Source organism: Pristis pectinata, chromosome 7 (genome assembly GCF_009764475.1).
Source record: "Pristis pectinata isolate sPriPec2 chromosome 7, sPriPec2.1.pri, whole genome shotgun sequence".
Taxonomy (NCBI): domain Eukaryota; kingdom Metazoa; phylum Chordata; class Chondrichthyes; order Rhinopristiformes; family Pristidae; genus Pristis; species Pristis pectinata.
In genome coordinates, this window is record NC_067411.1 from 41,232,123 (window position 1) to 41,256,635 (window position 24,513).

At 39.1% G+C, this 24,513-nt stretch overlaps 1 protein-coding gene across 3 annotated transcripts in view; it reads left to right on the forward strand.

Moving 5' to 3' along the window:
* aco1 (aconitase 1, soluble) overlaps positions 1-24,513 on the forward strand; it is a 72,530-nt gene that overhangs the window by 24,351 nt on the left and 23,666 nt on the right. For all 3 annotated transcript variants that reach the window (XM_052019800.1, XM_052019798.1, XM_052019801.1), the window contains 7 exons: positions 486-654; positions 5,453-5,590; positions 10,338-10,407; positions 13,072-13,255; positions 14,120-14,259; positions 14,573-14,744; positions 16,834-16,934. In XM_052019800.1, the coding sequence (XP_051875760.1) occupies positions 486-654; positions 5,453-5,590; positions 10,338-10,407; positions 13,072-13,255; positions 14,120-14,259; positions 14,573-14,744; positions 16,834-16,934 (974 nt within the window). The remainder of the gene's footprint in view (positions 1-485; positions 655-5,452; positions 5,591-10,337; positions 10,408-13,071; positions 13,256-14,119; positions 14,260-14,572; positions 14,745-16,833; positions 16,935-24,513) is intronic.

Genomic DNA, 24,513 nt, shown 5'->3' on the forward strand with positions numbered 1-24,513 from the left:
GCTCTGCATCCATTGCTCCTTTTACTTCTAAGGCACTCCTTCAGACGTAACTTTTGACCAGGGGAAGGAAAAAAAGTGGGACCAACAAGATGCTCCCCATCCCTGATGATAGTTAAGCATGTTGAGGATGTGCATGCATGTGTGTCGATGTATTGATTGTCTCTCTCCAAAAAGAAACTAATTTAAATTTCTGCACACACCCCTGTCTCTAACCAAGTGTTTGGCCACGCATCCTGATATTTCCATATGTAGCTAGTAATGTCTAGCATAGTTTGGTAATGCTCCTTTTGAAGTGTCTTCAGATGATAAAGGCACAACATTAACACAAGGCAGTTCTTTTCTTTTACTTCACCAGCCATTTATTTTGTTCAGAGTTTTTCTGTCCAACTTTCTGCTGCCTAACGATCATTCGTATCTGCTGCTAATGCAATTTATGCATTGTAATGTTAGCTGTTTTAAAATGACTTGCGTCTCTCCCTCAATAGCACAGTTGCCATTCTCGATCCGTGTCCTTCTGGAAGCAGCAATCAGAAACTGTGATTGTTTTCTGGTGAAGAAAGAAGATGTTGAAAACATATTGAACTGGAAAGTGACACAACACCAAAATGTCGAGGTGCCTTTTAAGCCAGCTCGTGTCATCTTGCAAGATTTCACGTAAGGGTAACTTGAATGTAAAATGCTGAAACATACAGTATTTTGTGAATAAAAGAAGAAAAAGATCTGAGCATGATTATCCAATAAGTTTTATGGGAATAATCTACAGATTATACTTGGAAAGAAAAAAATGGTTGATTTTTTTTTCATCCGATAATGATCTGATTTGACAACCTTGAAGGAAGAGAAACTTGGCATTACAAAGTGAAATCTGGAATTTGGGAGCACTCATCTGTGCTGAGGTTCTAGGCATGCGAGAAAGTTGATGAGAGATTCTTTGGGAAGAATGTATTGGATGGAAAGGAAATGGAACTTGGCTTGACTCTTGGGAAGAGTGATGGATGATGCAAAGGGAAGGAGGTGTGTGACTGGGCAGAAGCAATGAATCTGAAAGCTAGGCTGGGAAAAGAAACAGCAATAACAATGGCAGAAACCAGGAAGATGCGGGTAGGAAATCTTTTAGTAGAACGAGAAGGGGCAGATCAGAAAGAGCAGAAGGATAGAACCACTTTGTTTGGAGAAACAGTCAGTGGCATAAGCAATAGCTTAGCAGATTCCACTTGCCTACATGGTGGAATAAGAACAGTTTGGTGACTAAATATTTTGCTGCTACTATTCACTGGGGGTTTGGATTTAGAGCTTGCCTCTGTGCTTAATTTGAACTTGATCAGGAATTTGTGATACATGACCTATCTATTATCAGTGACTTGGAGGGAGCAGAGTGTAATATTCCCAAATTTGCCAATGATACAAAAATGGGTGGGAGGGTATGCTATGATAAGGATATTTGGATGTTGTCAAAGGATGTAAATAGGTTGAGTGAATGGGCGCAAACTTGGCAAATGGAGTTTAATGTGGGAAGTGTGAGGTCTTAACTTTGGTAAGAGGAATCAAAAGGTGGACTGTTGTCTAAATGGAGTGAGATTGCAGATGAGTGGAGGACAGAGGGGGGTGGGTTCAGCAGATTGGAAAAGTATGGATAAAGTAAAAGGGAAGGAGAGTGCAGGAGAGGTTACTGAAGTCTCCAGAATAAAGAATACGACAAAGATCAGAAAAGGATAAGAATTTAACTTCAGGCAACAGGGAGACTAATTTGAGAGGAAGGGTGGTGAACACAGGAATGAAGGTATTATACTTGAATGCATACAGTATACGAAATAAGGTAGATGAGCTCATAGCGCAGTTAGAAATTGGCATGTAGGACGTTGTGGGCATCACAGAGTCATGGTTGAATGAAGATCACAGCTGGGAGCTAAACATCCAAGGATACATATCCTATTGAAAAGACAGGCAGGTGGGCAGAGGGGGTGGGGTGGCTCTGTTGGTTTAAAAAATGAAATCAAATCCTTAGCAAGAAGTGACATAGGTTTAGAAGATGTAGAATCCTTGCGGATAGAGTTAAGGAACTGCAAGGGTAAAAAGACGCTGATGGGAATTATACATAGGCCTCCGAATGGTAGCAAGGATTATGGGATACAAATTACAACAGGAGATGGAAAAGGCATGTAAAAAGGGCAATGTTACAGTGGTCATGGGGGATGTCAATATGCAGGTAGATTGGGAAAATCAAGTTGGTACTGGATCCCAAGAGAAGGAATTTGTAGAATGCCTATGAGATGACTTTTTAGAGCAGCTTGTGGTCAAGCCCACTAGGGAAAAGGCATTTCTGGATTTTGCATTGTGCAATGAACCAGATTTGATTAGGGAGCTTAAGGTAAAGGAACCCTTAGGAGGCAGTGATCATAATATGATAGAATTCACCCTGCAGTTTGAGAGGGAGAAGCTAAAATAAGATGTATTGGTATTACTGTTGAGTAACGGTAACTACAGAGGCATGAGAAAGGAGCTGGCCGAAGTTGATTGGAAGGGGACCTAGCAGTGATGACAATAGAGCAACAACGGCAGGAGTTTCTGGGAGTAATTCAGAACACGCAGGATCAGTTCATCCCAAAGAAGAAGAAGCATTCTAAGGGAGGGTGAGGCAACCGTGGCTGACAAGGGAAGTCAAAGACAGCATAAAAGCAAGAGGGCATACAATATTGCAAAAATCAGTAGGGAGCTAGAGGACTGGGAACCTTTTAAAAACCAACGGAAGGCAACTAAAAAAGCAATAAGGGGAGAAAAGATGAAATACGAAGGTAAGCTTGCCAATAATATAAAAGAGGATACCAAAAGTTTTTTCAGATATATAAAGAGTAAAAGAGAGGTAAGAGTGGACATCAGACCACTGGAAAATGACGCTGGAGAGATAGTAATAGGGAACAAAGTAATGGCGGACTAACTGAATAAATGTTTTGCATCATTCTTCACTGTGGAAGACACCAGCAACATGCCAGAAATTCGAGAGAGTCAGTGGGCAGAAGTGAGTGTAGTTGCTATTACTAAGGAGAAGGTGCTTGGGAAACTGGAAGGACTGAAGGCAGGATAGACAAAGGAGGGTCAGTGGATATTGTTTACTTGGATTTTCAGAAGGCCTTTGACAAGGTGCTGCACATGAGGCTACTAAACAAGATAGGAGCCTATGGTATTACAGGAAAGGTACTAGCATGGATAAAAGATTGGCTGACTGGCAGAAGGCAAAGAGTGGAAATAAAGGAGGCCTTTTCTGGTTGACTGCCAATGACTAGTGGTGTTCTGCAGGGGTCGGTGTTGAGTCTGCTACTTTTCATGTTATATGTTAATGGTCTGGATGACGGAATTGATGGCTTTCTAGCCAAGTTTGCGGATGATACAAAGATAGGTGGAGGGGCAGGTAGTGTTGTGGATTCATAGAGTCTGCAGAAGGACTTGGACAGGTTGGGAGAATGGGTAAAGAAGTGGCAGATGGAATAGAGTGTAGAGAAGTGTACGGTCATGCACTTTGGTAGAAGGAATAATGGCGTAGGCTATTTTATAAACGTGGAGTGATTTTAGAAATCGGAGGTGCAAAGGGACTTGGGAGTCCTAGTGCAGGATTCCCTGAAGGTTAACTTGCAGCTTGAGTCAGTAGTAAGGAAGGCAAGTGCAATGTTAGCATTCATTTTGAGAGGACTAGAAAATGAAAGCAAGGATGTAATGCTGAGGCTTTATAAGGGGTTGGTCAGACCACATTTGGAGTATTGTGAGCAGTTTTGGGCCCCACATCTAAGGAAGGATGCGCTGTCATTGGAGAGGGTCCAGAGGAGGTTTACAAGAATGATCCCAGGAATGAAAGGGTTAACGTATGAGGAGCGTTTGATGGCTCTGGACCTGTATTCGCTGGAATTTAGAAGGACGAGGGGGGATGCCACTGAGACGTACTGAATATTGGAAGGCCTAGATAGAGTGGACGTGGAGAGGATGTTTCCAGTAGTGGAAGAGTCTAGGACTAGAGGGCACAGCCTCAGAATAGAAGGACATCCTTTAGTACAGAGATGAGGAGGAATTTCTTTAGTCAGAAGGTGGTGAATCTGTGGAATTCATTGCCACAAATGGCTATGGGGGCCAAGTTATTGGGTATATTTAAAGCGGAGGTTAATAGGTTCTTGATTAGTAAGGGCGTCAAAGGTTATTGGGAGAAGGCAGGAGAATGGGGTTGAGAAGGAAAAATAAATCAGCCATAATCGAGCGTTGGAGCAGACTTGATGAGCCGAATGGCCTAATTCTGCTCCTATGTCTGGAACAACCAAGGTGTTTTCATGATTCATGCACAGGAAGTTAGCATGCAGGTGCAGCAGGTAGTTAGAAAGGCAAGTGACAAATAGGTCTTTATTGAAAGGGATTTGAGGTTTAGTAATAGAGAAGTATTGTCACAATTGTACAGGGTGTTGGTGAGGTCACACCTGAGTAATGGGTACAGTTTTGTTCCCCTTATTTAAAAGAAGATGTACAGTAAAACTCTGTTAATCTGCTATCCAATTGTTTGGAAATTGCAGGTTGTGCAGAAGAGATTCACTAGGCTAATTCCTGGGATGAGAATGGCCAAAGAATTTGGATCTGTATTCTTTGGTGTTTAGAAGAATGAGGGGTGATCTTACTAAAACATATAAGATTCTAATGGGACAGGACGGGGTAGATAATGAGATGTTTCCACTGGTGGGAGAGTCTCGAATGAGGGAACATAATTACAAGGGGCTGGTCATTTAATACTGAGGTCCATAAGAATTTCTTCTCCCAGAGGGTGGTGAATCACAGGAATTCTCCACCTCGGAAGTTTGTGGAGTGTAGGTCATTGGAAGTATTTAAAGAGGATGTAGATAATTTTTTTGAAAGATTGAGGGCTGTGTGGAACTGGCACAGAAGAACAGTTGAGCTTTAGGGTAGGTCAGCCATGATCATATTGAGTGGCAGGACAGGCTGGAGGCTCCTGTTAGCTACTCTTGCTTCCATTTTATTGTGTTCCAAGACCTGTCTGAACTTGCCTTATCCATTATAACTAGGGTTGAAACCTGGTGGTCTAATTCCAAAACTTGCTGGGCATGGTGATCTATTTTGAGACCATTGCATGCACATAAAATTTGCTTTTGAGACTGAGTTCATTCCTTCAGACTGGATTGAATTTGTGCACAGATCCCATGGACAAAAGCAGTCTATATGTCCATCTAGTGTTCCAATAATGTGATGGCTAGCATCTGCTACCAGTGGACACAAGTGACTGTGGTACTTTTTACCTGTATAGCTCCTGTGATTTAATATTTTTCAGGACCAAAATCCTTGACTTTGAATCATTATACATTTGCAGTCTACTGTTTTAAAGAGAGAAAAATGTGGCCATGCCCCTTTCACCCTAAAGCTAATGGAAAATTTCTGTGAAAATAACTATACCTGTGTCTATCCACAGTGGTGTGCCTGCAGTGGTAGACTTTGCTGCCATGCGAGATGCTGTGAAAAATCTAGGAGGAGATCCAGAGAAAATCAACCCAATTTGTCCTGCAGACTTGGTTATTGACCACTCCATCCAAGTAGATTTTAACAGATGGTAAGTTGCAATGATCAAATTGTTGGTAGCTCTTGTTTCAGAGCTTGCAAAGATTTTTAAATGACCTTGTTAATTTGTTTTCTAAAGAGGAGTGACAAAAATAGACTTGGAGCTTTGTTTACCATTCTTTACTTGTTTGCCTGATACTGCTTTGAAATCAGAATGTGCTTTTAAAAATGACCTTTAGATCCATGCTTATGTTTTTATAAATTACTATTTCATCTCATTGGGCATACTATGCTGCTGGAGTGATTTCAGTGAGTCTATTTAATATCTAATTACAATTCTTGGTATTCTAGATAATAAGCAAAAAGAGATGTCATGCGAAGTGTATGTAGGGGAGAGAACAACATTTTTATATTATTTTTATCAGCCTTGTCAGCAAGGATAAGCCTGACCAACATGTTATGAAGTGAAAATTTTTAATGAAAATGAATAATTGCATTGAAAAACATTGCTAAGATGCATGATTGAATTATATCTGCTGAAAGTTCAAGTTGATAGCCACCTATTCTGAAAGTTTACAGTCTGTTTACATAGTTACACTCTGCTTTGCAGGTGAATTTATATCCTTGCTTTATGCACAAATGCAGTTTCATGCAAAATACTTAAATTTATTTGATTTTACATTGAATTGAAAATTAGATAAATTTCCCAGAAATATTAAATACCTTTAAGCCAGCAATTAAACTGATGCAGTAAACAACTTCAATGAAAACCAACCTTGTATTTATTAGTATTATTCTTTGCCCGAATGGGACATATTTGCTTACGCTCCTGAACCAGTGAATCACCAGGATTCAGCAAATTGTTCCATTGCTTATGACTCATGGAAATGTCTATTGTTTATGAACTGGTTTTTGCCCCAGTGGCACATGAATCTTTAGGATTCTGTGGTGGTGGTTTTAAGAGGATTGGTCTTGCTTCTTAAAAAGTAATGCAGCATGTTATTTCATTAGTATGGATTAATCAAGTGTTTGCTTCCCTGCTTATTTTTTAAAAGGCCATCTGTTTTGTGTTTGCATAAATATGGCTAGTTTCCTAAATCCATTAATCTATTTATAGTAGTTTCAGTTTGGATTTGCATGACTTGTTTTGCTTTTATTTTAATATAGACGATCTATGCACTTAGCAGTTTTTTTTCCAGATAGGCTTACTTTGATCTATGTGTTGTACTGAAGTACAAATGGCTCCTTAGGGAAATGGGTAAAACAGCGTAATGTGCATATTTATTGCGGAAAGCTGCTGATAGGCTAATTTGAATACTGTTAATCTATAATTACAAAAACAGAGAACTTGTATGAATAGGCAAGTGCAGACTTCTTTCTGAAATTAAAGTTTTTTGTTTCCAGTGTTTTAAATTCATGATAGTTTACATAGTGTTGGGCAATGTGCATCTTGAGGACCTGCCGAAAGATCAATTCAAATAGAAGTTAAGCCACCTCTTTTGAATCCTAGATTTTGATGTGCTAAACTGAACTAATGGCGCACTGGTGAGGCCTCATTTAGAATACAGTGTGTAGTTTTGGGCCCCTTATCTTAGGAAGGATGTACTAATGTTGGAGAGGGTTCAGAAAAGATTTATGAGGATGATTCCCGGAATGAAAGGGCTTGCTTATGATGAGTGTTTGTTGGCTCTTGGACTGTACTCACTGGAATACAGAAGAATGAGAGGGGACCTCATAGAAACATTTAGAATGTTGGAAGGACTGGACAAAGTAGATGTGGTTAAGCTGTTTCCGTTGGTGGGTGAGTCCAGGACTAGAGTGCACAATCTTAGAACTAGAGGGTACTGGTTTAAAACAGAAATGAGGAGAAGTTTCTTTAGCCAGAGGGTAGTGAAATTATGGAATTCTTTGCCACTTACAGCTGTGGAGGCCCAATCATTGGGGGCATTTAAGGAGATTGATAGGTATCTAATTAGTCAAGGTATCAAGGGATATGGGGATAAGGCCGGAAATTGGGGCTAGATAGGAATAGTTTTAGTTTAGCTCATGGAGCAGACTCGATGGGCCGAATGGCCTACTTCTGTTCCTTTGTCTTGTGATCTTGTGATGTTATTTTTTTTAAAACATTGATAAACATGGGCTAATGGAAAAAGTCCTTTTCTATTTGAATTAATTTGATACTTTCCAAGGAAGATCAAAAGAGAATAGGATTAACGTTGAAGGAAGCAATCAAAGCTGTCAGTTGTGTAGCTAAACCTTTCTAGCATTGCACATGGAGGTAGGATCTAGTGATGTAAATCCTAGGCGATCAAAAAGTGAAAACTGTAGCCATGGTTGGTGGAAAACTCTGAAGAGACTGAGGCAAAGCAGCAAGAACCCAGAAAGCAATAGACAGGGAAACAATTATTTTTATTTGCTGTTTTTTTTATATTTAATTATGGGGAAAAAAAACACACACACATCAAGAAATGGGGGAGACTAGTAATTGAACCAAAGTTGGTTTTGTACACTAGTACATAATACAAGTTTGCAGATCTCTTTTATTGGATTGGTTTGGTTTGCTTGAAGTGACCCTGTATTTTAACTGCAGATTTCAAGGCTTGTAAATATCTAGTTATATAAAACCACTGGAATTCTTGAAATATATTCATTTTATTAGTGTTGTTAATGTTGAGAGAACTCCATATTCCCTCAAAGTGAAAGTGACATGAGAATATTTGGTATCCTGTGCAACTTGCTTCCTGAAATTGACCTTTTTGAATACATTGAACTGTGCACATTTTACATTGCATTTTATAGTTTAATTGAAAATATGAGCTTATGAATTAGGAGCAGGAGTGGGCCACTCGGCTCAATAAGATTATGGCATATTCCATTGTAACCTCAGCTCCATGTTGCTGCTTACTCCATGTGACCTTTCACACACACACTCCTTGCGTATCAATAATCTATCAAAATTAGCCTTAATAATATCCAAAAACTCTGTTTCCACTGCCTTTTGAGGAAGAAAATTCCAAAAACACATCCTCTCAGAGAAAAAAAACCTTGTCTTTCTTAAATGACCAACTAAGTTTTAAACAGTGACCCCTAATTCTCATTCTGTTACCTTCCTGAATTACTTGCTGTCCTGGAATTCTATTTTTTTGTGAATTAAACAGTTAGGCACCCAGGATCCCTCTGCATCTCAGAGCTCCACACTGTCTCATTGTTCAGAATTTTAAAAATTCTTGACAAATGGACAATTTTACATTTTTCCAAATTATACACCATTTGTCAAATCTTTGCCTAGTCAATTAACCTATCTATACCCCCCTTGAAATCTCCTAGTGTGCTCTTCAGAGCCTACTTTCATATCTGTATGTCATCAGCAAATACAGCTATTATACTCTGAGTGCCTTCATCCAAGTCATTTGTATAAATAAAGAGGCCCTGGCACTGATCTCTGTGGCACACCATTCATTACATTTTGGCAACCAGAAGAAAGTCCCATTTATGCCCATTCTCTTGTTTCCTTTTAGCCAGCTAATTGTTATCCACAACAATGTGATACCTATGACATGAGCTTTTATTTTTCACAAATACCTTTTGTAAATCAAAGGATAGTGCATTCACAAGTCCCTGTCTATCCACAGTGCATGCTGCTTCAAAGATCTCATCCTTTCTCAAGCCTGTAACATCATTCAACTAAATCATTAACTGAGATATTTCTTAACTCCTACCCTTGGTTAATAACCCATAATATTCTTACTTTATGAAAATTTATCAATCTTAGCTTTAAAATGTTTGGTTGACCCAGTATCTCCTGAGCATTTTTGGCTTGGGAGTGGAGAATAGGGTTACATATTTACAATATATTTCGGGTGAAAAAGTTCTTCCTAACATTCCCCTTGAACAGCCTTGGTCTAAATTTAAGGTACTTCTCCCCATGTACCACCAGACTTAAGGACATGTGTTACCCCACTGTGATAAGACTATTGAACAGTTCCCTTATATGATGAGATGGACTATGACCTCACGATCTATCTTGTTGTGACCTTGCACCTTATTGCACTGCACTTTCTCTGTAGCTGTGACACTTTATTCTGTACTGTTATTGTTTTTACCTGTACTACATCAATGCACTCTGTACTAACCCAATGTAACTGCACTGTGTAATAAATTGACCTGTACAATCAGTATGCAAGACAAGTTTTTCACTGTACCTCAGTACAAGTGATAATAATAAACCAATATCAATTTCCTCACAGAGGAAATACTTTTTCCTCTCAATTCATCCTATTAAACTCTTACAATCACATCAATCTGATGACCTTAATTATTTCACTTATTCTTCAAACTTTAAGGGAAAACAAATTTAATCTATGCAGCCTATCCTTGAAACTTAATTCTTTGAACCCCAGTATAACTTTAAAAGAATAAGAAGAAGCCATATAGTTTATCTTAATAAATCAGGCATTTTCTTGCTAGTGGTTCATGTTGTAAAGTTGAGTAATGGTGCCATTCCATTTCTTGCCTTGCAGTGCAATCAGGAAGAAAATAAATATTGAAGATCTCATTATTCAGTCATATAGAATATGTGCATCTAGATTAGTATTTTGAGTGGGATAATTCCTTGATATTTATTATTTTCATTATAAAGTTGCATAAACAATATATGCCAGTGATGATTGCTGGCTGTTATTTTAAACAGTTTTCAAAATACTGCATTAAGTGATTCCTCTCAATTTACTTCAGTAAGTTAATTTGAGTACTGCCCTTGTAATAAGCTATGTGACAAATGTTTTGTGCTTTCTTTGCAGGCCAGATAGTTTGCAACAAAACCAAAAACTGGAATTTGAAAGAAACCGAGAAAGATTTGAATTTTTAAAGGTATCTCTTTTTATGTAGTGTTGTCAACCATTGTGCAATAAAAATGTATTTTTAATGTTTCATTTGTCTGGGAAGGAAGATCTCGTGATTTTTGACTTTGACCTTGTGAACTGAAAGAATCTCCAAGGAAGCATGGAGGAAAGGGGGTGGGCAAAGGACCAGAATTCTGAAACGCTTCCAATTCCACCCACAGTTGGAAAATGAGCAGAGATAATGTAAGGTCTCATGAGCTGTGCTCAAGTGTGTTTACATCATGTAAAAGATTGTGAAAAGACCATTACACAGATTTTTGATTATCTCAGTAATTCTAGAATTTCCTTCCTGCTTCCCAGCATTTGAGTCTGATAGTCATTACTGATATTTGATTAAAATAGTTAAAAAAATATATATATACTCTGGCATATATTGCCTGCAAAAGTGGCATGCAGCTAAACTGTGAGGCAGGAAATATCAAAGTCAGTTCCCAGTCTTTTGACACAAAAAACAATAAATGCTGGAAATACCCAGCAGGTCAGGCTGCATCTGTCGGAAGAGAAACAGAGGGATCATTTTTGGTTTCGGAACCGAAAAGGAGCCAAAAGAAACCTGTAAAGCTGCATGGAGGGTGGGGGAGGGGAATGACTCAATATTGAATTCTACAACCTCGGGTCACTTGATTTCATGATCTGTATCAGTTATCCATCTGTGATATTAACTCAGCTTTTTTTTCTCTCTGCCTGACCTGCTGGGCATATCCTCCTGCTCTGCATTTCACAACTCCCACATTCTTTTGTCTATGTTCTCACTCTCCAACTGCTTCCATTCACTCATTGACCAGCTAACCTTGTTTACAGCTTATCCCCATGGTCACCCCAGTTTCTCCCTATCAGAGACATCCCCCATCCTCTCTCCAGCTTTACAACCTTCATTTTGTCTCCTTTTTAATGATGCTTTCTCTTCCCACAGATGTGTTCTGACCTGCTGAGTATTTTCAGCATTTTCTGTTTTTGTTTGAGATTTCCAACATCTGCAGTTTTTTTTATTTTTGATTCCCAGTCTTTTGAGTTGGTTGATCCCTCCATGTTGACCCTTGGGAGGCTAAAATTGGCTTGGGACTGTCTCTGTGTTAGAGGGTGGGGAAAGTATCCCACTGTTCCTTGGTGCCCCTATACCTTTGTGGGAAATTTTGCCAATGCTTTTACTCAGTAACATGGGGAGGTAAATCGCCAGAAAGGGTATTTTGGTAAATAATATGAAGCTGCACACAAAGAGATTTAAAGAGATCAGGATTGTAAGTAATTATGCATTTTGAGAACACCCGAACAATGATCCACAGCAGTTCTTGGCTGGGGCTACTGAAAGGGAACACCCCGTGAATAACAAAATTAATTTTAAAATATGTCAGGTTTAGTCCCAGGTTACCAATGGCAATGTTTTTTAATTAGATGGTAATTTCTTTAGTTAAAAATATCTACATGCTTTTAGCAAAGGTAGTTTCAAGTTGTAAGTGTGAGTATGAATGTAAGTAGCAGTAGTTCAGATTGTGGTAATGTACAGTGATATCCATGTAGAAGTGGAGTGTAAGGCAGAAAGAAGTGTAGCACAGCAAAGCATTAATTTCTGGAAAACTGGAAAATTTGTAGCTGAAGGTTCTTTAAATATTTTTTCCTTATGTATATTTAGCCTTCATTAATATTCTAAGAAATTTCTGTCAAAACAGAATTAATGCACTTTGGGAGGACAAACCAGGGTATGACTTGCATAGTGAAGGGTAGGGCACTAAGGTGTGCGGTAGAGCAAAGGGACCTGGGAATACAGATCCATAGTTCCTTGAGAGTGGCATCGCAGGTAGATAGGGTCATAAAGAAAGCTTTTGGCACATTAGCCTTCCTGAATCAGGGCATTGAGTTCAGGAGTTGGGATGTTATGTTGAAGTTGTATAAGACATTGGTGAGGCCAAATTTAGAGTATTGTGTGCAGTTCTGGTCACCTACCTACAGGAAAGATATCAATAAGCTTGAAAGAGTGCAGAGAAAATTTACACAGATTTTGCTGGGACTTGAGAACCTGAGTTACAGGGATAGGTTGAATAGGTTAGGACTTTATTCCCTAGGGCACAGAAGAATGAGAGGAGATCTTATAGAAGTATACAAAGTTGAGGGTTATAGATAGGGTGAATGCATGCAGGCTTTTTCCCCTCAGGTTGGGTGAGAGACGAACTAGAAGACATAGGTTTAGGGTGAAGGGTGAAATATTTAAGGGGAATCTGAAGGGGAACTACTTCAGTCAGAGTGTGGAACGAGCTGCCAGCAGAAGTGGTGGATGCAGGTTCAATTGTAACATTTAAGAGAAGTTTGGATAGGTACATGAATGAGAGAGGTATGGAGGGCTATGGTCTGGGTGCAGGTAGATGGGACTAAGCAGAAAACCAGGCTGGCATGGACTAGATGGGCTGAAGGGCCTGTTTCTGTGCTGTAGAGCTCTATGACTCTACTTACTTTGCAAATTACACCTGGTCTGCAAAAATCTGATTAAGAAAGCATTATTTTTGTTTGCCCTGCTGTCTTTTTGCTTTGACCTACAATGCAAAGGTTTAGGTACCCTTGATTTGCATTTAGCATGACAATGTACATATAAATTATCTTCAGCTTAAGATCTTTTCTTGCCTTTTTCTGTAAATTAAAGTGGGGCTCTAAAGCTTTTCAAAATATGAAGATCATTCCTCCGGGCTCGGGAATCATCCATCAGGTGAATCTAGAATATTTAGCACGGGTGGTATTTGATCATGATGGATGCTACTACCCTGATAGTCTTGTGGGAACGGATTCCCACACAACGATGATCGATGGCCTTGGAGTCCTCGGCTGGGGTAAGCTACTTGTTGGCTGTTTTCTTTATCTAAGCATTATGATTGAGAATTAACTTTATTATCTTTGTATGAAAGTGGTTACTACTTTGTTCTCCCAAAATCCTTTCAAATATAAATTTGCTTAAGGGCACATTTTCAGTTTTCAAGAATATTTTTTTGAAAATCTTATCATGGTGGGAATGTTTTCAGTCAAGAAACATCAGTCTCACCCTAAAACATGCCTTATGCCAATTTTCTGACAATCTGGAGAAATGTGGAATTCTACTGTCGCTTATTAGGATTTATGGCAATTCACTGAGATGTGTTTAATTGTTAAAAATGCTACTGTTAACTGTAGATTACAAGGGGATACATTTGCAACACCAGAGCTGGGAAATTTGGTTTAGGATTCCAAGCATCTGAGCATAGATAGTGAAACTTTGTTAGGTGTGCTAATGAGTGTCCATGCATATTATTAAGAGGAGAAATTTCTTTATAAATCTATGGGGTTTTCAATCTGCAGGGAGAGTTGGAAGTTGAGCATATTCTAGGCTAAGTTTGAAAGGATTTTGACACAAAGGGAATCAAAGGATATGGGGATCAGTGAATATTATTGTGTGTATCCCCAGTTTGCTTGGCTGCATCATTGGGAGTATACCTTCAGCTCCCTAGTTACTGAGCTGTGGAATTTCTTCCATAATTTCTCTACATCTTGCACCTTAAAACCCATTTCTGACCAATCATTCCTTGTGTAGAGCACAAATGCTCAATTGCCAATACAGTATGTAGTTTCATTCTAAGAGTGTGCTGCTGGAGCTTCTGTATGCTGGGATGTTCCAAATTATGTGAAACTGATGGTTTAAAATTGTTCTTTTTTTTTTGCAGGTGTGGGTGGCATAGAGGCTGAGGCAGTGATGCTTGGTCAACCCATCAGCATGGTTCTACCAAAAGTAGTTGGTTATAAGTTGATGGGAACTCCAACCTCTTTGGCAACATCAACAGATATAGTGCTCACAATCACAAAAGTAAGTACACTATATTCTCATACACTGAACAAATGCAAGCAGGTAGAAATTCAATCCTAAGTTACTTTAATCAAATTTTGCAAGTTAACAGGCAGCCTTTCCATAATGAGCATTTAGCAACTGATGAATGTCAATACCACGATATTTCAAGCTTAAGGATGTCAAACTTGTATCATATTTTCATAAAGTGAATTGCAACCTCTTTCATATTTCTCTGGTTATGGCATCCACTTGAGAACAATTAAATTATTGTTAACGCAGATAACTAACTTGCACATTGAGGCCTTTCTTTTTTCTTCGTTATTCTTTAAAGCATCTTCGCCAGGTTGGAGTTGTTGGGAAATTTGTTGAATTCTTTGGCCCAGGTGTGGCACAACTATCCATTGCTGATCGAGCAACTATTGCCAACATGTGCCCAGAGTATGGGGCAACAGCAGCTTTCTTTCCAGTGGATAACATAAGCATAAAGTACCTAGAACAAACAGGTAAGAACGTGGAAACTATCTTTAAATGAACAGTTCAGTAATCTGTATCTATTCTTGCTCCTCATCTGCTTTTCTTCAATAGTGAATGCTACTGAAGCACTGGTGAGTTTCCAAAAATAGAATTGTGGACTTGTATAAAGCAGTTAGAGGCTGTTCAATGCAATGTCCCTATGCTGGCTTACAAAATGACTTTAAATGACTTAAGATCTGCTGTTTTTCCCCCTAGCCCCTGTAAAGTTCCTTATTTATCCAATTTCTTTTTTAAAGTTTTTATTTAAACTGCTTCCACTGCCTTTATAAGCAGTGCATTCTAGATCCTAGTGTTCTATTTCAGTAACCTGCTTTTTAAAAGATTACATTTTTCATACTAATAGACTGATGGTGTAATAAGGTTCATGTAAAATCTGTAAAGGCTGCCATGACCTGACACCCATCTAGCATCTTTCCACTACTGTGGAAGCAGAGCTGAGACCAAATGTTCCCATTACTTATTTTTAGGAAATGTAACCAGTTGGAACTATGGAATGAAGAATATAAACACAGTTTTTGTGGCTTCAAGAGCCAGCTGGTAGGGCCTGTAGGTCACAGACGTTCCAGATTTATAAGGGTTTGCTCTGAGCTATTTTTAAGAAACAAAATTTGGAGAAAAAATGTACTAATACCAATAGCGCATTAAAAAAAATAATTTTAGGTTGTCTCAAAACGCTTCCAAGCCAATGTTCTGTGTTTGATATATAGTCACTGTTGGAAGGAATGCAAGGAGCTATTTGTGCATAAGCTCCAAGAAGCAGAAATAAAATAAAGAAAAAGATGATCAGTTTCAATAATGTTGGATGCAGGTAACTTTAGGCCATGTCAACAAGCAGATCTTTCCTATTCCTAATGTCTGATGTTCAGTCTCCTGTGACTGAAGGGCACCACATTTTGTTAGGACTGCGTGGCATTGCCTCAGTTCTGCTATTGGATTTAAATTTGTACTCCACTCACTTTCCATCATTTTTGTGTGGAAGGTCATTGTTTCCACATCCTAGTAGAGAAATGGGAGGAATGGCATTACTATGCTGATCCTGCAACAAGTTGAAGAGCACGATTAAGAAACTTAGGAAATGGGTTGACTGGCTATCTTCCTAGCCACAAGAAAAATGTGTAACGGAGTGAAGCCTGAACACAGTAAATGGTGGAAGTCACAACATAATTATAAAAGACAAAAAACGTCAAAACTTAATGCTGTAGGAAAATTTGACACGTAGAAGGTATTAATGACCACATACCTACCAAATGCATTGTGAACATTTAAATCGGTAAGTGGGTTTATTATTGTCACATGTACCGAGGTATGGTGAAAAACTTGTTTTGTGTGCCGTACATACAGATCATTTCATTACAACAGTGCATTGAGGTAGTACAAGGGAAAACAATAACAGAATACAGAATAAAGTGTTACAGTTACAGAGAGAGTGCAGTGCAGGTAGACAATAAGATGCAAGGCCATAATGAGATAGGTTGTTTTGTGAGGTCAAGAATCCTAGGTTGTGAGGTCAAGAATCCATCTTATCATACTAGGGGACCGTTCAATAGCCTTGTAACAGTGGGATAGAAGCTATCCTTGAGCTTGGTTGTACATGCTTACTTGCCCGATAGGAGGGGGCAGAAGAGAGAAAGTCTGGGGTGGGTGGGGTCTTTGATTATGCTGGCTGCTTTACTGAGGCAGCAAGAAGTGTAGACACTTCTTGCTGCCTCAGTAAAGGGGCGAGGGGAGGCTGGTTTCCGTGATGTGCTGAGTTGTGTCCACATCTCTGCAGTTTCTTGTGGTCCTGGGCAGAGCAGTTGCCGTACCAAGCCATGATGCATCCAGAATGCATTTTTAGCTATGGTGCATCGCTAAAAATTGGTGAGGGTCAAAGGGGACATGCCAAATTTCTTTATATAGATTGTTTTTTTTTACAGCTGCACATTGATAGTTCTGAAATGTTTTGCTTTTTAGAGTATCTTTTGCATTTTGACATCAGGATTTCTTTTTAACTATTAAGAAAATATTTTCTGTTTCTAGAAACCAACAGTTCTTGCTGTGTTCTGTTCCTTCTTTAAGGTCGAGATAAAAGTAAACTCAGTTACATTGAACAATATCTCCGAGCTGTTGGAATGTTCCGAGATTTCAATGATCCTTCCCAGGATCCGGAGTTTACTCAGGTAAAGTTATCGCTACAGATTCAGCTAAAATCTCAGAGTTCGCAGAGACCTCAAGTCAAATTTTAGTTCTTTTTTCTAACATGCACAGTAGTCTCAGGTCTTTGAATCTGTGGTTACAGCATTTTCAAGTAGTTATGTAAGTTCTGAAATGGATGGAGGGTGGCGAGAAGGGTGTTGCACGTTTGAGCAAAGAAAGAAGGAACAAAAAGAATGGATTTGCAATTGTGCTTTTCATGACCTCAGCATGTCTAAGAGTTTCATAGCCATTTAAGTACTTCTGAAGCGTATTCACTCCTAATGAGGTTGACAGTATAGAGGTTTAGTTAGGGGCAAATACTGGAAAGTGGTTTTGGGGAGGGATAAACATTCATTTGATTTTGATTTTCCAAGGAAGTTCCCAGTTGAAATAACTTACTCGAAGCACTTTTTTTTAACCCTTCTGGTGTTTGTAGTTGAGTCCCTTTGCCTGTAATTTTGTTTCTCTTTTCACCTGATGTTTGATTTTTTAAAAATTAGTTCAAGCATAGTCTTCAATTTAGCTTTAAGTTTATGAAGTTTTAAATATTCTTTTCATGGTGTTTCTGATATTTTTTTCAAATAATGAATCTATACACCCTGAAATGTCCCTATCCTAGACCCACCCCAATATTTATTGAAGTATATTTTGGATGTCATCATTATTCTCTGCTTCAGCATACTCTTCATAACTGCCCCTGGCTTCTCCTTGGCCTCACATTTCTGCATTTATCACACACTTTTGAAAACCCATTAAATATTTGGCATTCCTCCATTTCCTCACCAAGCATTTCAACACTGCCATTCAGCAATCGGCATTGCTTTTAGTCCTAATCAGGACTTTTAACATTCTGCGCCTTTTGGTACTACCTCCCCTTACTATCTAACTTTGCATTTCCACATCAAATCCAATGATTACGATCCTTTCCATGATTCCCAAATTCTTGCTAAGGAACGTATCTAGTTTTGTAAATTTTATCAGTAAATAAATTCAACTATTCAACCAGCACAGACAGATACGCCTCTTTTACTATCTTTCAGTACGCCAAGTTCTTGTTATCAGCGAGGGATAGGGGCAGGTACTTTCCATGGAGAACAAAAAATGTGGATGGCACTAAGGCCCTTTTGTAACCAAAACATTCCCCAAATAAACCTAGGCATGTCATGTAATGTTATAAAATTACTAACAGACATTAAAAAACACATTAAAGTGTTCAAAGACCTAGAAGGAAATTATATTGGCTAATAATCTACTACAATGGAATGTATTGATATTTACAAGCTGTGATTGGTTTTACAAAGTGCAGCTGTGTAAACAAAGACTGCTGTCTATTAGAATAGCGCACAGCAGGGAGTAACCTGACACAAGTGGCTCTATTCACCCTATTCCTACAGACAATGATTGATTCTTAAGCATGGACATGTATATAGAAAATATTCGAGATTAGGCCTGAGGCCAACCTTGCAACCTATCCACACATGTCCGTGGATAGAAAATCAGCAGGTATCGAGAACTAAGCATATTTCCATGGCACCTTACAGCCAGTAAAGTATGGTCACTGTTACAAGAACTATGACAGTCTGTTTGTGCACACCAAGTTTTCACAAACAGCAATGTGATAATCTCTTTATGCATCCCTTATTCAACATTATTAGTGGCTTGGAAGGGGACCCATAAAATATAAATTTCAGTATATACACTTTTTACAGAATATACATACTATTCTGTTAAGCATGTATTTATTAATATGAAAATATGTATGGAGGCACACATTACACAAATGCTGTTCACTCCCCTTCCTTTTAGAATATAGAAGCTAAGCTGCAGGCTTTTTGGACCAACCAGTTCCTGGTAGCATTTACCTTCGCACAAGCAAATAGTCGTGATTACATTTTTCCTTGCTTTTCCCTTTTCATTCCCTTTTCCTATGTTCAGCCATCCACAATGAAAGCAAAGACTGCAGATGCTAGAATTTTGAATGGAACAAATGCTGGAAAAACTCAGCAGGTCAGGCAGTATCTGTGGTATGAAAAGTAATCTGATTTTCTTTACTCTTGAATGTTGACATGATTTAGAATATAGAACAATACATCACAAGAACAGGCTCTTTGGCCCACGATGTTTTGCCAAACTAACTAAACTAGTAATTAAGAGCCTAACTAAACTAATCCCTTCTGGCTACACAATGTCAATATCCCTCTAATCTCTGCACATTCATGTGCCTATCTAGGAGCCTCTTGAAAGCCTCTATCATATTTGCCTCCATAATCACCCCTGGCAGTGCATTCCAGGCACCCACCACTCTCAGCGTTTTAAAAAAAATGCCCCCCATATCTCCTTTGAACTTGCCCCCTCTCACCTTAAATGCATGCCCTGCAGTATTAGACATTCCGACCCTGGGGAAGAAAATACCAGCTGCCTACTCTATCGATGCCCCTCATAATCCTATAAACCCCTATCAGATCTCCCCTCAGCCTTTGCCACTCCAGAGAAAACAACCCAAGTTTGTCCAACCTCTCCTTATAACACATGCCTTCTAATCTAGGCAGCATCCTGGTAAACCTTTTCTGCCTCCACAACCCATCTATAATGGGGCAACCAGAATATGTGGCCTAACTAGAGTTTTATAAAGCTGCAACATAACTTCCTGATTCTTGAACTCAGAGCCTCGACTAATAAAGTCAAGCATGCCATTCGCCTTTTTTTTTTACCACCCTATCAACCCATGCAGCCACTTTCAGGGAGCTATGGATATGGACCCTAAGATCCCTCTGTACATGAACACTGTTAAGGGTCTTGCCATTTAACAGTGTACTCTCTCTTTTACATTCGATCTCCCAAAGTGCAACATCTCACATTTGGCCAGATTAAACTCCATCTGGCGCTTCTCCACCCAAATCTGCAACAGATCTATATCCTGCTGTAGCCTTTGGCAATCTTCTACACTATCCACAACACCACCAATCTTTGTATTGTCTGTGAACTACTAACCCACTCATCTACATTTTCATCCAGGTCATTTTTATGTATCACAAAAGCAGAGGTCCCAGTACGGATCCCTGCGGAACACCCTCTGTCTTCTATATGCAAGCCAACTCTGAATCCAAACGGCCAAATCACTGTGGATCCCATGCATCTTAATCTTCTGGATGACCCTCCCATGAGGGACCCTGCCAAACGCCTTACTAAAATCCACGTAGATAACATCCATAGCTCTACTTTCATCAATCACTTTCATCACCTCCTCAAAAAACTGAAATCAAGTTAGTAAGACACAACTTGCCTCATACAAAGCCATGCTGACTGGCCCTAATTAGGCCATGGCTTTCCAAATGCTCATAAATCCTATCCCTAAGAATCCTCTCCAGTAGCTTCCCTACCACTGACATGAGACTCACCAGTCTATAGTTTCCAGGATTATCCCCATTTCCCTTCTTGAATAATGGGATAACATTAGCTATCTGCCAATCCTCTGGGACCTCGCCTGTGGCTAGAGGAGGCACGAAGATCATAGTCATGGCCCCAGAAATCTCCTCTCTTGCCTCTCTCAATAACCTAGGGTATATCCCATCAAACCCTGGGGACTTATCCACCTTAATGTTCTTTAAGAGACCCAACGTTACCTCCTCTATCTCAAAATGCCCTAGCATATTAGCGTGCTCCACACTGATCTTCATGTCCTCCTCCTTGATAACTACCAACGCAAATTGCTTATTTAGGACGTCATTTAGGATTTATGCCTCCATCACTGACCCTGGAAGTAACATTCTTCTAGGGAAGTTGTATACAACTAGTATTATTTTATATTTAAACTCAGACAGCAGCAGGAAACTTTTTGTAGCATTCTTCTGTCTTCCTTGCACTTGACCTCCTTGTCCAATGTCAACATAATGATTCAGTAATTGGGAATGTGAACCTTGCTGATTAGTTCTGTGCCCCCACATAAAAGCCCAATTGCAGTGAGATTGGCCAGCAGTGCAGTCAAGATTTAAAAGTTCAAACCGTGCAGTACAATTATTCTTAGTTTTTTTCTGGAAACATTATTTCACTTGTTTAAGCAATTTCCATAGTGTGAGGGCATCCTGGTATTTCTTTTGTAGTCTCTCTGATTAATTTATTTGGTAATGGCAGTGATTCCCATAGATTCCCTATTTTACTAACCTTTCTCTGAGCAACAAGAAAACTTTTATTCCTATCATACACATGTGTTGCCTAATATGTTGTGATGCTGCTACAATGAAAATAGATAAGGTAACTTCATATAGATGGTCAGCTAAAGCAAAAAGCTGTACTTTTAACAGTGATGTGGGTTGGACACTGCCTTTCCCCCTCTGGTACCCGGCTTTCAACTCAGCTGAGACCATAGAACTGTCACGAACCAGCAACAAAAGAAACACACTGAGCATGATTCAGTGTTAAAAACTATTTTATTAATCACTACTTATGATAATACGTAAAATAAAAGTAAAAATGTTAGTATGTTAGAATTCAAAAATGTTAAACCTCGAACGTTAACCCCAAAACTAAACTCGTCGTGTGTGTGTGTGACAAAGTCCAAAACTCCCAGTTCCGGAATGGTTCTTAAAGTTCAGTTTCGCAAGCCATAAGGTGAAACATGAGCAAGGGCTTCTTCAACAACCACCGTTGTCTGAAGATAAGATGTAGATGTAGAAAAACATAGAGAGAGTACATACGAAATCCAAATGTTCCACGATGGAACCCAAACGACACTTCAGTGTTTACTCGGTAGTGACTTCCTCACCCCGAAAAGCATCCGAACCGTGGTCGTCCACACACAAATACCTGTTTCCTTCTACAGGTCAGCAACAAAGTGAACTCCACCAGATTACTTCCAACTTCCATACATGGATTTCAGTGGCAAACACAGTTATTGTTTCTCATCCATCGATAGAGAAAACAAGCAGGCTGGTGTCTCTCTCCCTTCTCTCTCTCTCCTTCTTCTTCTTCTTACTTCTTCAACAATGTCATTACGTCCTTTATCTTCTATTGACGTAAGCACGCCCCACACACACATACACACACACTCTCTATCTTAAAGGGACTTTCACTGAGTCCATAACACCTCCCACCTAAAAAAAATTTTTCCCAAGAAAAATTCAACCGCGCATACAGTTAGTAATGTTAATAATTATCATGCTACACAACTACAGACTATCAGATTAGTACAGATACATGTTTCCCATTTAACATCGGGAAAGACAATCAGCAATCACATTATCTTTGCCTTTACTGTGAGTTATCATGAGATCAAACTCTTGCAAAATTAAACTCCAGTTTAACAGCCTTCTGTTCTTGTTTTTGACTCGGCTCGGAAACACCAATGGGTTATGAGCTGTATACACAGTCAATGGTTTTTGAGCGGTGCAAACATATACACTGAAATGTTGCAAGGCTAAAATAAGCGACAGTAATTCTTTCTCTATGGTGGAATAATTCTTTTGATGCTCATTAAATTTCTTTGAAAAGTAAGCTACAGGATGGTCAATATCATCAAGGTCACCCTTCTGCAACAACACAGCTCCTGCAGCTTCATCACTGGCATCTACTGCTAATGAAAATGGCTTTTCAAAGTCAGGTGTTTTGAGCACAGGATGGTAGCATAAAATGGCTTTCAGCTTCTCAAATGCTTCTTGACAAGAATCTGTCCAAACAAACTTTACTCCCTTCTTCAGAAGATTAGTTAAGGGAAGAGCAATATCAGCAAAATTTTTACAAAATTTTCGGTAATATCCAACCATTCCCAAAAATCTTCTAACAGTCCTCGTACCTGTGGGAATAGGGAACTCAGATATTGCTTGAACTTTTGCCTGAACAGGAGCTTGCTTGCCTTGACCTACAACATAACCAAGATACGTCACAGTGGCATGGCCAAATTCACTTTTAGCCAAGTTAACTGTAAGGTTAGCCTTGGAAAGTCTTTCAAACAACCTTTCTAACGCAGAGATGTGATCCTCCCATGTATCATTCCTAGTCACTAAGTCGTCAATGTAGGCATCTGTATGTTTTAACCCATGAATCGCTGAATTAATCATTCTTTGAAATGTTGCCGGAGCATTTTTCATTCCAAATGGCAAAACATTGTATTCATACAATCCAGAAGGGGTTACAAAGGCTGAAATTTCCCTTCCTCTATCTGTTAATGGAACACACCAGTACCCTTTTAATAGGTCAATCTTTGTAAGAAATTTAGCCTTTCCCACTCTGTCTGTGCAATCATCCACCCTAGGAATAGGGTAAGCATCTGACTTTGTTACAGCATTCACTTTCCTGTAATCTGTGCAAAATCTAACAGTTCCATCAGGTTTAGGTACAATAACACAGGGCGAACTCCAATTTGAAGTAGAATGTCTAATAATATCATTTTCCAACATGTATTTTATTTCCTGATCAACAAGTTTACTTTTTTCCACATTCATTCGATATGGGTGTTGTTTGATTGGTTTTGCATCCCCAACATCAACATCATGGGTAATTATCGATGTTCTGTTTGGAACATCTGGGAACAAATTTTTAAATTTTAAAATTAATTCTCTCATCTGTTGTTTTTGTGAAACTTGTAAATGGTCCAACTTCGTTTCAAGGCTCTCCATGATATTTTGGTTTTTTAGTTTCGATGGAACAATATTTGGTCTAAATTGGCCTTCCTCAACATCAACATCAGGCATTCTAGAAACAACCTTTACACCATCCACCAAGGCCACAACTGAATCCCTCTCATAATAAGGTTTTAGCATGTTTACATGACAGAGTTGTGTTTTCTTGCGTCTATCTGGTGTTTTGATTATATATGTTAGATCAGTCACTCGAGATTCAATAACATAGGGTCCAGAAAAACGAGATTGCAAGGGATTATTTTGGCTAGGGAAAAATACCAACACCTTTTGCCCCACTGCGAATGTCCTAGGCCGAGCACGTCTATCAAAATATGTCTTCATTCTTATCTGGCTTGTTTTCAAATTCTCTCTCGCTAGCTGGCAGACTCTCTCCAACCGAGTTTTAAATTTTTGGACATAATCCAACAGACTCAAGTGCACTTCCTCATTAACCCATTGCTCTCTCAACAACTCCAAAGGTCCTCTCACCCTATGTCCAAATACAAGCTCAAACGGACTAAATCCTATTGACTCCTGGATCGATTCTCTAACGGCAAACAAAAGTAAATGGATACCTTCGTCCCAATCCTTGGTGTTTTCAAAGCAATAAGTCTTCAGCATATTTTTGAGAGTAGAATGAAATCTCTCCAGAGCTCCTTGAGATTCTGGGTGATATGCAGATGATACAATCTGCTTTGCTCCCAGCTCATAGACTATTTGTTGAAAAATTTTTGACATAAAATTACTACCTTGATCAGATTGGATTTCTTTTGGCAAACCAAACAAGGTAAAAAATTTTACAAGAGCCTTTGACACCGTCTTGGCCTTAATATTTCTAAGGGGTATTGCCTCTGGAAATCTAGAAGTGGCACACATGATGGTTAACAAATACTGATTTCCAGTCTTAGACTTTGGTAAGGGGCCAACACAGTCCACAATCACCTTCGAA